Source organism: Pteropus medius, unplaced genomic scaffold (assembly GCF_902729225.1).
Source record: "Pteropus medius unplaced genomic scaffold, Ma_sr-lr_union100, whole genome shotgun sequence".
NCBI classification, from domain to species: domain Eukaryota; kingdom Metazoa; phylum Chordata; class Mammalia; order Chiroptera; family Pteropodidae; genus Pteropus; species Pteropus medius.
Window position 1 is genome coordinate 13,179,239 of NW_024346667.1, and position 16,889 is coordinate 13,196,127.

The following is a 16,889-nucleotide window of genomic DNA, read 5'->3' on the forward strand; positions in this document are numbered from 1 at the left end:
CAACACCTGTGGTCAATTTAGTTTCTGGAACAAGGTGGTATAGATTCAGTTTTCCTTGACTTTTCCCTCTAAATAGAACTAAATACTCTGGAAATAATTTGGTGGGGAAGGAAAACCTCCAAAAGTGAAAAAGCAAAAGACAGACTGGCTAGAGACCTCTAGACTTGAGGAATAGCAATAGGGTGACTTCCCTGTTTTTTTTTTCCCCCCTTAATTTCTCATGTATTTCCAAAATTTCTCATGTGTATCCCAAATTGGGTTAAAAATCAGTCTTTAACATGGAACCACCAGCGGGCATAGACAAAAATAACCTCAAGAATAATTTGTTCTGTCTGGCCAAGTGACAGAAAATGAAAAAGCTCAACGAGAACTAGTAAGGTGCTCCAGCACCTGCCCTTGAACCAAGAGTGCTTATTCACTCAGAATGGTACTTCAAAAAGGCCAACTCAAATTACACTCCACAATCTGTGCACTGGTGGGCTGTTCAACCCACTTATATTGGCAATGTAACAGCACTGACAGGCCAGCCTAACTCTCATTCGTTATCCAGGTAACTAGCTAACCGATATGCCTTCAGAGGCAGCAGCTGTATCTCAACAATCTAACCTAATCTTAGCTAAATAAATAGGGCAAGGAATTGGGAGCCTATGCTAGATATAGCAATATCATTCATAAAGCCTGATATCTCCCACCCCTCCACCAAATGACATAAGGAGACACAAGCCTGCTGGCTTCTGCTCCTCCTATCTCAAAATCTGAATATGGCCCAATGAAACGAAGTGGTCCAGGAAGGGCATCAAACTAGGTCAAGCAGAAGAAATAATCAGTGGACTTGAAGATGATAATTATACAGTCAAAGGAAAAATAAAAAATTAAAAAGAACAAAGAAAGAAAGATCCTTATAGAACACCAACAAGAACACCAATATACACATGACGGAAGTCCCAGAAGAATAGAGAGAACCAGAAAGCTTATTCAAAGAAGTAATGGCCGGATATACCGTGCTCATGGATTGGAAGAAGTATTATCATTAAAATGTCCATACTACTTAAAGCAATCTACAGATTTAAGGCAATCCCTGTCAAAATACCTATGACAGCTTTCACAGACTAGAACAAATAATCTTGCAACTTATATGAAGCCACAAAAGACCTGAATATTCAAAGCAATCTTGAGATAGAAGAACAAAGTTGGAGGTATCACATGCCCTGATTTCAAACTATACTACAAAGCTACAGTAATCAAAACATTATGATACTGACATAAAAACAGAAACATAGATCAATTAAATAGAATAGAGTCCAGAAATAAACTCACACTTATATGGTCAATTAATCTATGACCAAAGAGGGAAGAATACACAATGGGCGAAAAGATAGTCTCTTCAATAAATGGTGTTGGGAAAAAATGAAATTAGACCACTTTTCTTAAATCATCTACAAAAATAAATTTAAAATGTATTAAAGACTTAAATGTAAGACATGAAACCATAAAATTCCTGGAAGAAAACATAGGCAGTAAACTCTTTGGCATCAGTCTTAGCAACATGTTTGAATGTCTCCTTGGGAAAAAGCAAGAAAAGCAAAAATAAATAAATGGGACTACATTAAACTAAAATACTTTTGCACAGCAAAGGAAATCATTAACAAAATGAAAAGGTAACCTACTGAATGGGAGAAGATATTTGCTAATGATATATCTGATAAGGAGTTAATATTCAAACTATATAAAATATTTATACAGCTCAATGTCAAAAACTAAACAGCCTAATTAAAAAGTGGCTACTTGAATAGACATTTCTCCAAAGAAGACATACAGATGACCAACGAACACATGAAAAAAATGCTGAACATCACTAATCATCAGGAAAAGGCAAATCAAAATTACAATAAGATATCGCCTCACCTCACGTGTCAGAATGACATTATAAAAAGCAAAAACAAATAACAATTGTCGGCAAAGATGAAGAGAAAAAAAACCCTGTGCACTGTTGATGGGATTATAAATTAATGCCACCACCGTGAAAAACAGGATGAAGATTCCTCAAAAAATTAAAAATAATACTGCCAGATGAAATACTCCATTTCTGAGTATTTCTCTAAAGAAAACAAAAACAATAATTTGAAAATATATATGCACCCCTAGGTTCATTGCAGCATTGTTTATATATAGAATGAATAAAGATAATGACTATGTATGTATGTATGTATGTATGTATGTGTATGTGTGTATCCATATATATATATCTGAGTTTTTAATGACTGAGTTATATATACATAAAACTCAGCCATAAAAACAAATGAAATCTTGCCATTTACAACAACATGGTGGACCTAGAGAGTATTATGCTAAGTGAAATAAGTCAGACAGAGAAAGACAAATACCATATGATTTCACTTATATGTGGAATCTGAAAAACAAAACGAACAAATCAAAACAAACAGACACATAGATACACAGAACAAACTGCTAGTTGCCAGAGGGTAGGTGCTGGGAGATGGGTGGGCAGAAAAGGAAAAGGGGATAAAGAAGTATAAACTTTCAGTTATGAAGTAAGTCATGGAGGTACACAGCATAGCAAATATAGTCAATGACACTGTTAATAACTATGTAGGGTGGCAGATGGTTACTAGATTTATTGTGTTGATCACTTTGTAAGGTACATAAATGTTGACTCACTATGTTATATACCTAAAACTAATATATTGCATACCAACTCTAATTTTTAAAAATATTAATGGCTAAAAATTTCCCAAATCTGAAGAAAGAAATGGAAATCCATATGCATGAAGCTTAAAATATCTCAAATAAGATGATCCCCCCAAAATCTAAACAAGGGCTAATTATAAAATAAAATTGTGAAAAATCAAAGACAAAGAATTTTAAAAGTGGCAAGAGAAAGCAACATGTCATATACAAATGAAATACCATAAGACTAGGAGAAGTATTGCAGGTATGAGGGGAATGGGAAGATGTAGTTAAAACACTGCAACAAAACAAAACAAAGCAAAACAAAACTGTCAGCTAAGAATACCATACCTGGAAAAGCTGTTCTTCAAAAAAAGCTTGTCTTCATGTTCATGAAGACATGAAGACATGCCCAGACAAACAATAGCCAAGGTTGTTTATCACCATTAGAAATGCCTTATAAGAAATTCTAAAAGGAGTTCTTCAAGTTGAAATGAAAGGATGCTAAACAGCAACAGGATAGCATATGAAAGTAGGAAATAATATATATGTGTGTATATATATCAATATATATATATCACTTCATATATATGTAAACATATAAGTATACAGACAAAAAAAGGATGCACTATTACTCTAACATTCTGAATATGATGAAATTGATATTTGCCTTTTTTTTCTCATTTAGATATGGTATGACCCATGTCAATAAACCAAATAGTGTTTATCCACATTTTTTATTTCTCCTACTTGATGACATGGCTATTTAAAAGTAACCCTCAAGCAGATTTTAAAGCATATTTGGGATTGTGGTTTGGGATTGAATGACTTCAGCTGTCCTTTGCTTCTGTGCTTTACCTGTTCCCTTCCACTGCCAAAGAGGTCTGAGCCCAAAGAGAGGGCTGGATGGGGACTCAGTCAAATTTCTCTTCTTATCTGACAGTTATACAATCACAGGAGTACTGCAAAGTTACATTCTGAGAGACTTCTTTGAGTTTTCACTTCAGTTTTTCTTCACAAATCATGAGACTGAAGGGAGAATTTGTTTTGTATTCTATCTGACATAAGAAATGAAGATCGTAAATTGATGAAGAATATTATAGGAAAAAATGAGACAAATAAAGTCTAAATTTGGCAGTTTGGTAAGCTAAAGCTTAATAGCTAAACACAAGATAGTAGGCTAAAAAACAAAAGTTTTCATAGCATTTTAAAGAATATAGGACAACAGTGAACTAAAGTGAAATTTACACAAATAAATGTAGAATTTTACAGAAAAAACATTCTTCTTCTTCAGGGTTGTCAATGTCTTAAGGGCTCTTTGAATTGTTAAATCCAGAGTAATTTTTCCAAGTAGAGTTTCTGATTCTAGAAGAGGGATATCATAACTTAGAAAAAAGATTACTAATCTGTGAGATAGACAATGAACAGTTGAAAAATTTAAGCAATCACTGTTTAAATATAAACACTAAGGTTTTTAATTCTTACATATATTATTTTTTTTCTAAGACTTTAGTATATTCATAGCTTATATAAAATATTTCTGTTTTTCTAAAAAATATATATATTTTTTGTCTAAATTATCATTGTTCATCTATTTACTCATTAAACAATCAGTGAACAACTACCAGTGTGTCAGGGGCGTTTTCAGAAGATGAATGAACTCAAGTTATTTAGAGACAAGAAGTAAAGAAAGATGTGTTATTAAAAACTTTAATACCATGTAAAAATTGCTTTATTTAATTTTAAAGTATTTTTTTTGTGCTTATTGAGTTTCAAGAGTGTATCATGAGTGGGCATATAGTTTCCTATAGAGATATTAGATAGATGAGAGTAAGAGTGAAAGGTATAATGAAATAATCCAAATTCTATCCTAGAAGACATTTTATGATTTACCAAGTGTCCAAAAAAAAAAAAAAAAAAAAAAAAAAAAAAGAAAAGAAAAGGTGGCTACTTCTTTTTGAAAGCATCAGAATATGCATTCTAAAGAAGTGACATTTAAACTAAAAAGAGATGAAGGATAGAAGTACTTGATCGCCTGATAAAGGGTAATCAGGGTGTGCTTTATAGAAGACATAATGATTGAGCACGTTCTTGTAATAAAGTAAGGAAACTCAGGAAAATAAGAGGGAAAGATATTTTACAGAGAGAACATGTTCAAAGACAAAGTGCGAATCAGCAAAAAGCATTCAAAAAATTTAAAGATATTGACTGTGACAGCCTTAAAGTTCCCCTCGGCATGTCTAAATTTTAGATGATTTTCTTTTCCTGATTATAGGTCTCCAACCTTCCTTTTCCTAGAGCATTTACCTTAGAAAACTTTATTTGTAAATTCTTTCTCTGACCCTTTGACATGTAAATCTCCTCCCAGCATCTTGCCAGTTTTACAACTCAGGAATATCTTTCTCAAGGTTCTGGGAAACTTCTCTGTGAAATATAATCATCAAGAAAGATAGTGCTTGTCTATGTGGGAGGGTAGGAGTCTAATTTCGATAAGCACCAATTAGTAAACACAGATGATCTACACATTTACTAACCTCTGCTCAACATCTTACTTTTCCATTTGCTCACTGCAGCACTTATCAACTCTCCCACCTTGTTTCAGCAAGAGAGACTCTGCGGCAACAAGCGATCTATAAAAATTCCAAGAAATCTACAACAAAATACTACAACAAAGAAATGAGTTCAGCAAGGCTGCAAGATACAAGATCAACAAAAGAAAATCAATTGCACTTCTATATATTAACAACGAATATGTGAGAACCAAAATTAAAAGTAAATTGCCATTTACAGTCATTCTCAAGGAACTATAATACACGTGTATACATTTAACAAAATATGTACATGATCTGTATGCTGAAAACTACAAAATTCTCATAAAAGAAATAAAAGAAAATCTAAATAAATATTGATAGAAGACTCAACACAGTAATAAGTGCCAGTTCTCTCTAAATTATTCCATAATTTCAATGTAATTACTATCAAAACACAAGCATGTTTTTGTTGATAAAAAAGTTTATTCTAGAGTTTATATGGAACAAAACAGGCTATAGAATAGTTAAAACTATGTTGAAAAGGAATAATAAATTGAGAAGTCTCATTCTACCCAGCAGATAGCTACAGTAGATAGCTACAGTAATTAAGACAGCATGGTATTAGTGGAGCCATAGAACCATAGATCAATGGAACAGAATAAAGAGCCCAGAAATAGATTCACACAAATATGCTTTATGACAAATGTGCTTTTTGACAACGGTGCAAAGGCAATTCAGAGGAGTAAAGATAGACATTTCAACAAATGGTGCTTCAGCAATTGGACAGTCATAAGCAGAGAGAAGAGGCACAATCTCTCCCTAAACTACACATCTTATACAAACACTCACTGAAAGTGACTCATGGACTTAAATGTAAAACCTAAAACTATAATTTTTACTTTTTATTTTTTATGTTTCTTTACCCATTCATCCATTGACAGATACTTAGATTGTTTCCATATGTTAGCTGTTGTAAATAGTGCTACAGTAAACCTGGAGTACAGATATCTCTTTAAGACAGTGATGTCATTTTCTTTGGGTGTAATTGCTGGATCATTATGGTAGTTCAATTTTTAATTTCTTGAGAAAACACCATCCTGTCTTCCATAATGGCTGTATCGGTTTACATTCCCAGCAACAATACACAAGGGTTCCCTATTTTCTGCATCCTTAGCAGCATTTCTTATGTCCTGTCCTATTGACAATAAATACCCTAACTCGTGTGAGGTGATAGCTCATTGTGGTTTTGACTTGCAAAACTGTCATTAACTTTGTTTATCTTTAAAAAAACCAGTTCTTAGTTTTATTAATTTAATTTTTTAACGTAGGCATTTATGAACTCCTGTTAGAACTGCTTTTGCTGAATCCCATAAGTTTTGGTATGTTGTATTTCCATTTTCATTTGTTTCAAGAGAGTTTTTGATTTATTTTGACATCTTGTTTGACCAATTGGTTGTTCAGTAGTATGTTGTTTAATCTCTGCATATTTATACATTTTCCAGTGTTCTTCTTTCTTCTTCTAATTGATTTCTAGTTTCATACCATTATAATTGGAGTAGATATGATTTCAATCTTCTTTAAGTTGTTAAGACTTGTTTTTGGCCTGACATAATCTATCCTGAAGAATGTTCCATGTGCACTTAAGAATGTGTATTCTGCTGCTTTTGGATGGAATGTTTTGTAAATGTTGGTTTAGTTGATATGGTCTATGCGTCATTTAAGTCCAATATTTTCTTATTGATTTTCTGTCTGGCTTTTCTATCCGTTGATGAAAGTGTGGTATTGAAGCCTCCTACTATATATATGTACTGCTACTTTTTTCTCTCATTAGGTCTGTTAATATTTGCTTTATATATTTAGGTGAGTACATAAATATTTACCAATGTTATGTCCTCTCTGGACTGAGAAAAAGTTTCTTTAGGCTGAGTAGTCTTGTTTACCTATGACGGGAAGCCAGTGTTAACAAAGTGGTCATCAGTCTGAAGCTTTATTGCTGGGTTCAAACACCAGAACTTATTAGATATGTTGATTAATTCCCATAGATTTGTTTTTGTTTTTTTAATGGAAATGAAATAGCGATGTCTACATCTTAGAGTGGTTTTGGTGTTTAAATGAGATAACCCCGGTGAAATATTTAGTGCAAGGCCTACCATATTATGTGTATTTAATAAATAATTATTTTTTAAAAATATAATAAATGGTTTCTCAAATTTCCAATTTGTTCTCTCTGTTTAAGGATCTACAAAATATACTTTTTTATACTGAACAGGAAATAATTTTCTAAACAAATGGATTTGAAGAGAAGCTAATTTTCATTTGAGTGTTTATTTGAAGCAATGTTTCTATTGTGCGATTGCCTATTGTTAGAAACAGCTGTACCTTACTACTTTGCTTCCATTTCTCCTTTCGTCAGAAAAAAACCCCAGAAAATACTATGAATATCTAAATTTTCTTCTAAGCTTTTTGAAGTAATCGTCATCATCAGTTTTTATCGAATATTTTATTTTCTATCTGGTTCGCTTTTCTGTTTTGCAGGAGCACAGACCTTTGTATAACAAACTGGATAGCCACTCCCTTTTTCCTTTGAAATGGATGCTCTTCGTGGCTCCAATATTTTGGCATAAGTATAAGAGGTATGAAAATGTTTTTTAGATTTAATAAGGTAAAATAAATTCTGTCGGGGAACATTGGAATTACACAGTTTTAAAAGAGAAAACTGAATAGAGTCACTTCTTCCTCTATCTTGTTGTCACTTCCATTCTCTCTTTAACAAAAGAACCATTTAATTAATTTCATATTTCTTAGCTTTGGAGGAATGAATATATGAAAGAGGCATGATTGCCATATTTTAATAGTGTTTTTAAAAATGAACTATTTTTTAGAACTATTTTTCATTTACAGAAAAATTGCAAATATAGTGCAGAGAGTTTCCATATACTTCCATGCCCATTTCCTCCTATATGTAACATCTTACATTATATGGTATATTTTTCACAACTAATGACTCTATATTGAAACATTATAACAGTAGGCAGCTGTATCTCATTGTTATTTTCATTTGCAATTTCCTAATGACAAACAATGTTCAGAATCATTTTCTCTGCTTGTTTTCCATCTGTACATTATCTTCAATGAAATGTCCGTTCAGATCTTTTCCCCATCTTTATATTGGAGCGTTGGTATTATTATCGTTGAATTTTAAAGGTAATTTATATATTTTGGATCAGGCCTTTCATCATATATGTGGTCTGAATTCAATTTCTTCCAGTCTGTTACTACTTTTTCAGTCTCTTTACAGTGTTTTTCACAGAGCAGAAGTTTTTAATTTTAAAAAAGTCCAGTAGATGTGCCACTTTTTCTTTCATGGCTGATGCTGGTGTTGTATCTAAAAATTTGTTGCCAAAGCACCTGGACGTCGTTCTATGTTTTCTTCTGCAGGTTTTATAGTTTCATGTTTTATATTTGTGTCTCTGATCCATGTGGAGTTAATATTTATGAAAAGTTGTAAGGTTTGTGTTTTGGGGTGTCCAATAGTTCTAGCATCACTTGTCAAAAGATGGTCTTTTCTCCACCGAATTGTCTTTATTACCTTGACAAAAATCAGCAGAATATATGTGTGGGGATCTGTTTCTGGACTCTCTATTTTGTTTCATTAATGTGTATATTCTTTCACCAATACCATGCCATTTTTATTTCTATAGCTTTATAGTGAGTCAGATAGCATATTGTTCTTCAGAATGTTCTGTGTTATTCTAAGTCTTCGGCTTTTTCTTAAAACTTTAGAATCTGTTGATCAATATCCACAAAACAGATTCCTGGGGTTTTGACTGGAATTGTGTTGAATCCACAGATCAATCTGACGTTTTAACAATATACAGTTTTCCATTCCATTAATGTGGACTATCTTTTTACTTATTTTTTCATTTCTTTCATCAGAGTTTTATAGTGTTCCGCACATAGGTCCCGTACATATTTTGTTATATTTAGACCTAAGTTTTTATTTTTTTGGAACATTTTTGAAACTCCAAATATTTGGCAATTTCCCAGTTATTTTTCTATACTTTGATTTCTAGTTTAATTCTGTAGTGGTCTGAGAACATATTTTATATGTTTTGCATTTTTAAAATGTTGTAGGTTGTGTTTATGACCTAGAATGTAGTCTACCTTAGAGAATGTTCCACGTGAGCTTGAGCAGAATGTGTATTCTGCTGTGTTTGTAAGGAATGTTCTATAAACATGAATTAGATTAAGTTGATAGTGCTGTTTATCAATTTACTGATATCGTGTCTACTGGATCTTATCAATTACTGAAAGAAGGAAGTTGAAATCTCCAAGTGTAATAGTGGATTGGTCTATTTCCCTTTGCATTTCTCTTAGTTTTCGCCTCATATATTTTGACACTGTTCATAGGTATATGTATATTAAAGATTAATTGGGCTTCGCGTTGTTGAAAGGTAGGTTTAGTAGAATTAAGTAGGGATAAGGGCTTTCTGTGAAAAAGTGTGAATATAGAGGAGATTGCTGTTGCTTTTAATTAAAGGAAGATTCCATAAGTAATAGGAAAATGATTCCAAAGAAAAGATGTCAGGGTACATATAAACAAGATAAAAAAAAATTAAGCAGAAATGAGTAAACAATACAGGAGATGATAGGTCCTTAATTGGGCATTTTTCATTTTCATATTATCTACTGTGGGAAGTCGATTTGATCAGTGCATTTCAGATCTCTCATAGCGGACTTCACTTTCCTGTGTCTTTTCCACTTTTATAGGGGTTCTTGATGTCATTACTTGAAGAACTCTCAGTACTTTAACAATCTGATGACTGTGGATGGTCACGCTAGATAGATAAAAATTGGCATGTATATATCAAATATTGGATGCAATTTTACAAATTTCTAATTATATCTTTGCCCCAACTACTCTGCCTAAATTTGTGCTCAACACCATTAACTTATTCAGGCTTGTATTGTTCATTTATGTTTCCCAAGTGTACAGCCCAGTGTGTGCACATTATGTAGTTTGATTAATATTTTATTCAAGGAAGAAAGTAACAAATCATTATTGTCAGACAGGCATTGTGCTCATACCAGATTTCTCATTTTCACACATATGTGATATGTTCTTACCGTCGAGGCAAATATTTTCGTATTTATATTTTACATACAAGATATGTATATATGTTTTTGTTTATGAGATAAATATATCTGTCTAAAGACTGAACTTGGAACTTGGGAGTTGGTCGCCTTGCAATCCTAAAACTGCAAAGTTTATGTTTTTGTCTCATAAGACAATACTACCTTCCCCAAAGCTTTCTTTCATCCTTTTGGGATTATTGATTTCTCTTGCCTTTCTGAAGATGCTTTATTTTGCTCTCAGTACACTTTCATCTCCAAATGTTATCCTTCCAGTTTGATTTTATTCCATCTTATACGGCGTTGAAAAATATTCTTCTTCTTAAGAATGTCATCAAATGTAAACGTATTTAAGTAATATCCATCTAACCTATCGTACTTCCTCCTCCAATGCTACCGATACATAAATACTAATATATGTATCGGACAATTAATAAATTATTTTTTTATATACCCACAGTTTCATCAATTTGATTAATCTCTGTACCTTAATTACCACCTCCCTTCTCGCTCTTATTTATAGCCTAACGGACTGTTTTCCAAAATCTTAGTAGTGATCCATTAAAATGCACATTTGTAGCTCTCACCCAAGTAAAATGTACTAGAATAGAAAATCATAGAAATAATAGATTCCCCTCAAGATCAGAATACATGTTAAAGACTCATGTTTTGTTTGTGTGTGTGTTTGTATTCATTCATACACAAATACTAGTATATCTCTTCTTATGTAAAATTCTTGAATGACTTACGAGCAGTAGAATTAATGATTTCCATGGTCCTTTCTAGCTGTTGCCATATTCATAGATAGTTTGTATTACCCATCTCTATGAACAAAGATTTTCATTTGAGACTTCGCACGAGAAAGAGGAATACAAATCCCCTTATTTTTGATCTCTGAATTGATTAAGTTCTAGATCTAGCTACTTAGCAACAAGACTCTCCCAGTTCTACAGACCATGGCAACTGGCTAAAGTCCCTCCCCACTGTGGCTTCCCTACCTCCAACCCAAGCTTACTTCTAATTTCTCTTTGATATGAATAGATCCAAATAACTTCCTTATCCTCATCATAAGTGCTCCCTACACAGAGTTTAAACTCTTAAGTTTCAGCACTTTCATTCACACTGTTCTCCTGTTTCCAGATTATTTTAACACTGAATCATATTATAGAACACTTGAAGGTCCAGAAAGAAAGGTCACCTCCCTTATTAAACCTTCTCTAAAGAAACCAGATATCAATAATCCTCTGTAAATCTCTCTTGAATATCAAAGACTATCTCAGAGACATTAAGTATCTGCACACAAACCTGCTCCATCTCTGATGGAGAATAGTACGGAATTGTCAGCAAGAAAAAACAAAAGCAAAAAATTGAGAAGAGGTGAACAAAAAAATTGTGTGGGAATAAATTTAACAGGTAAATTGACTAGCTAGCAGTTAAAAATGCTAATTTGGGGAGTTTCCATTTAGCAGGTTGTCTGGGATAAACCATGGAAACAAGTTTAGTTATTTAGTATCCTTGAAAGTTTAGCTGTGGAACAGAAAGAAGGTTTTCTCTGGTTTTGTCTGCCAGTTTTACTGCCAGCGTCTTTCCATTCCTCTTCCATTTTAGTAAGTGCAAACCTGCACTTCTTCTCTCATTGAACTTTCTCATTTTCCCACAGTTTTGGTCACAGCTAGTTCCTAAAGAACGAAATTTGACTATGAGGGTTTGAATCTCTGGCTTAATTTAATGGTTCTGCGGTCACATTCATTTACCTAGATAATGGTGGGTAGGAGGAATCAATGTATGAAAATATCAATATGCATTATGAGAAAAATTGGCCCTATCCACTTTTCTATATGCTCTGGTCTTAATTAGAAGAATATGACTAAGGATTAATTTGACTAACTTTATTTAACTACATGGTTTTCTTTTCATAGTTTACTGTTCGTCTTGTTACAAGTCTTTGCTTATGCATAACAGACATATCAGTTATTGTATGATTTTGTCTTGGTGACCAACGAATACTTGAAAACTGTTCATTTATTTAAGACTGTGTTAGCCATTGATTTGATGGGCCTCTAAGGTGTAAGTTGTTTCATTTATTTAGGACAGTCACAGAAATTGTGTCTCACGTGTTTTAGTTTAGCAACTTTGGGCAGAATAAAACAGCAATATATAGAGGTAAAATCTAGTGTCTCAACTGTCCCCTGTTAAGTAACTACATTTGGCTCTTAATAAAATGTGAGCAACGGAGAGGGCTACTTAAGTACTTAAAAAGACCACCTGTCTATATACAAAACACATTTTTGTATGATAAACACAAAAAGTCTATTCGATTAGTTAAGGAGTGTGTTGGAGGTTTACACTGAGGAAATAATGGTTGCTTATGGTTATAGTAAGAATCTATTATCTATATTTAATTAGTCTAATTATGGAGGAAAAAAGCAATCTGGGAGAAGTTAAAGAAACCATGTAATGGTTTGGTACGGTTTCCTGAGAAAATAGTTGAGCTCTGACCTATAATTAGTCTCTTGTCTCTTTATTTTCTGATATCTTTTGGGTTTATTGGAGGATCTGAAAAATATTAGCCAGCAGACAATTTTTAGGAGTTTATTGTCTGGATAGCTGACCAATTATCATTGCTATGGCGAGATACAAGCAGGGGACCTCTCATTTTACCATCTGACTGACCTATAATGACTTTTGAAGGATGGGAAAGATTTCAAAAGATATAAAAATCGTTTTAAGTGAACAAAATATTGCATAAAAAGTTAGGATTTTAGGAAACATACTATTCAAGCAGGAATAGATTGAAGAGCTGTTCAAATATATAGTAGTATTTCCAAATAAGAGAGCTGAGTGGTATGAACAAATGCAGGCAGAGGATTATTGAGAATATTATTGTCATACAAGAAAAAAAAGATTTTATTCTGTCGGCCATGGGCCCAATAAACATGAGCTAGATAATGTTCATAGAATAGATAGTAGGCTGAGGATTTCTCCCCCTGAAGGCAAGATGTATAAGTCACAGGTCTCAACTGAAAGGAGAATTATGCAAGACTTGGTGAAGTTTGCATTGCTCTCATTACTAATACTTTTGAACACACTTTTATAACTTTATTGGCCATTAGATAGCGTTTTTTTCAGAAATGACTGTTCAAGTTCTTTCATCTTCTGTTGAGTTGTATGTCTATTTCACATTGATTTGAAGGAGATCTATCTTGTAAAGTTGTATTCCCGTGTTTGCCACCAACAGCTTTATTGGTTAACCTTTGACACTTAGATCTGAAGTCAACCAGTGTGATGTAGAAATGAAGACGTATCTTTTACAAATTGATATCCTATCGACACAGCGCAAGTTATTGAAAAGACCATCTGGCTTCTTGTGAAAGGGAGACTGTTCCATGACGTGACCGCTGTCTGTCCCACAGCTGGACCTGGGCCAGAATGGAGGTCGCTTTCTGAAAATCCCCCTTAGAGACTGTCTGATAATAATGGATGGTATTCTGACATAAATCAGCACCCCTCCCTCGCCTCCTGCTATATGATGGTTCCTGGAACAGGTTGTTGGCCTCACCTGATACACGTGTAAAGCTGGTAGTAAAGCTCACATACTAGTGCCCATGACCATTTCCCCTCACACTTTACCCTATATAAATCTGCCAGTTGGCACAAGGATCCATTTGTCTTGCAGCTGCACCAGACATGCTTCCTAGGTAAGTTTCCCTTAATAAACTCCATCAACGACCAGACTGGAGTGGCCAGCTTCTTTCTTCGGTCTTTTCCTGCCTTCTGCTTACGAAGGTAGATTTTCGGTCTTAGAGTTTTCCCCCCTTGGTCTGTGTGTACAAACACTTATCTAATTTTATTTTATTGGTCAGTATCACATTATCTTAATTTCTATACTTTCATAATAGGTTTGGCTATCTGGTAGTGCAACTCTACTTGCTATGCTATTTTTCTTCAAGATATGTGATTCTTTTACATATTCAGAGTTTTCACAGTAGTTTAGCTTCTCAAATGTAAAAAATAATAAAATAATCCCTTTGGTTAAGATTATATTAAGATCGTATTTAATTTATACATTACTCTAGATATAATTGACACTTTTATAAAATGTGTTCTTTCATTCACTGACTATAGTAATAATACCTTATTTAGTTGTGCCTTGTTTAATTTCTCTTAGCAATATCTTGTACTGATCAGTGAAGAAATCTTGCACGTATGTTATTCATTTTATTCCTAGGTTTTTGATATGTTTGTTTTTTCCAAGCAGAGGCATGATGGGAGCCACTGAAGAGCTTTAAGCAGGGGAGTGGCATGATCATAATTGTATATGAAGACAATCATCCTATTTGAAACGAGGTAATGAAAATGGCATGCGGATATATAGGCAAACCTGGACAAATTACGCAGTTACGTCACTCACCATTTACTCCATTATCCTTTACAGCTAAACATCCGTCAAGTACTACGTTTTCTACCTCCTAAATAGCTCTTGTATATTTGTCTGTAACTCCTCATCTTACTGCCACATCTCAAGTTCTGTCCAATATTCTCTTATGCCTTGGTTACTGCAATAGTCTCTTTCTGACTCTATCTTCTGTCTCTCCAATCTATGCTACATATTGTAGCCATAGTGACTTTTCACAAAGACAAGTCTGTTTATGTTACCCAGGCTATAATTTTGTTTCCCATTTCTCTCAGCTTAATAGTCTCTCTCAAGGCTCTCTCTATGGGTCTTGCTCATTTCACTAACCTCTCCTCTCACTATTCTAACTTTCTTAACCCTAAAGAATTAATTTCAATTCCTGGAACCACTTGTGTGGGCCTTTAAACATGTTGTCCACTCTGCCTGGAACAATCTCCCTCGCTCGCTGACCACCCCTGCCTAATTCCTATTCATTTTTCACACCTCATCTCTTTTATCTTTGGTTTTCAACAGTTTGAATATAATACACATGAGTATGATTTTCTTTGCATTTATCTTGCTTGAAGCTTGCTGAGCTTCTTAGGTCCGTGAGTTCTCTCTACTTACCCAAAGTATTTTCTCTGCTACTGACTTCTTAGCAATCTTAGGGGTGGCGTGTAGGCCTAAGTCACTTATTTTTGTGACTGGGGTCCTTGCAGATCCAAGTCTATCCATCAACTTATACTGTTGGCAATGTCTCAGATGGTTTCTTTCTTTTTTTTTTTGAGATATAATTGATATATAACATTATATTAGTTTCAGGTATTCAACATAATGATTTGATCTACATATATATTGACATGTTATGTTTGCTACTAACATAAATGAAATTAATTTTCAATTTTATTTCCATTTGCTTGTTGATGATGGTAGAAAGCGAGCATAGAATACTCACCTAATAATCAGAAACCTTCTCCATTAACTGAATAATTCTAATAAGTTGTATTTTCTAGGTATAATATGCCACCTGTGAAAAACAACAGCTTTATTTCTTCCATTCTCATCCATGTCCCATTTTACTTCTTTTATTTTTAATTTTATTCTAACACATGTAGTAATGTGTGCAGAAGAAGTGATGAGGGAGTACCATCTCTGTCTCTTCATCAATGTCTTTAGGAAAAAATGTCACATAGGATTCACCATTATATCTACTCTCAAAAAATGGGTTTGCAGATTTTTTTATATGTAATGCCCTTGTCGGGTTTGAGAATTAGGTACCCCAAGACTCATAGAATGTAGAGCTATTTCCTCATTTTTCCCCTCGGCTAAAGTTTTTGAAGAATTAAGGGTATATATTTCTTATATTTTTAGAAGATTTTACTGAAAAAGTAATCTGGGACTGGCCAATTCTTTTTGACACTGATTCAGTTTATTTAATATTAATTGTAACATTGGCTTGATAACTTGCATTGTTCAATAAACTTGTTTATCCAAATTGTCAAATTTATTGGTAAAAAGCTTTTCACATTTCTTTTTTCATTATAAATGCTCTTTTGTGATGTCTCCTTTCCATTTCTGCTCCTGGTAACCTGTTTTCTTTCTTGTATATTCTGCATGAGCTGTGTTAGGGTTTTTTAATATTTTAAAAGTTCATTGGATGAATCAAATTTTCTCTTTGCTCATTTCCTCCATTGTGCATTTATTTTAATTTCATCGACTCCTCCTTGTTATTATGACTCTCTCTGATTGACTTAGATCTAATGTGTTATTTTTCTAATTTCTTGATATGAAAAATTAAATCAATCCATCTTTAATCCTTTCCTTTTTTTTTAAAAAAACATAGGTACATATGACTATACGTGTCCCTTAAAGCAGTTTTATTTGAATACTGTATTTTACATGTATTGTAGTTACTTGTATTTCAGTTTAAAAATTTTCCTAATTTCTGTTTTGAATTCTCTTTGGCATGAATAGAATATTTAGAAATATATTCTTTCATTTCCAGGTATAATACTATGATATTATGACTTATGATAAAAAATATATACTTGGTCTTCATCCTAGTTTCTGGCACAGAGCTTCTAAACCCTTAGAGTGTTCCTAACTGATGAGAGAAATAAAGTTGTCTTTTGTTATGTTAATAT

General features: G+C 33.3%; 1 protein-coding gene across 1 annotated transcript in view; it reads right to left on the reverse strand.

The window, feature by feature from the left end:
• Positions 1-9,927: 9,927 nt before the first annotated feature.
• Positions 9,928-16,889, reverse strand: part of LOC120613192 (disintegrin and metalloproteinase domain-containing protein 29-like) — a 13,507-nt gene continuing 6,545 nt past the window's right edge. Inside the window, exon 2 of the mRNA XM_039875781.1 lies at positions 9,928-10,057. Coding sequence (XP_039731715.1) covers positions 9,928-10,057 — 130 coding nt within the window. The remainder of the gene's footprint in view (positions 10,058-16,889) is intronic.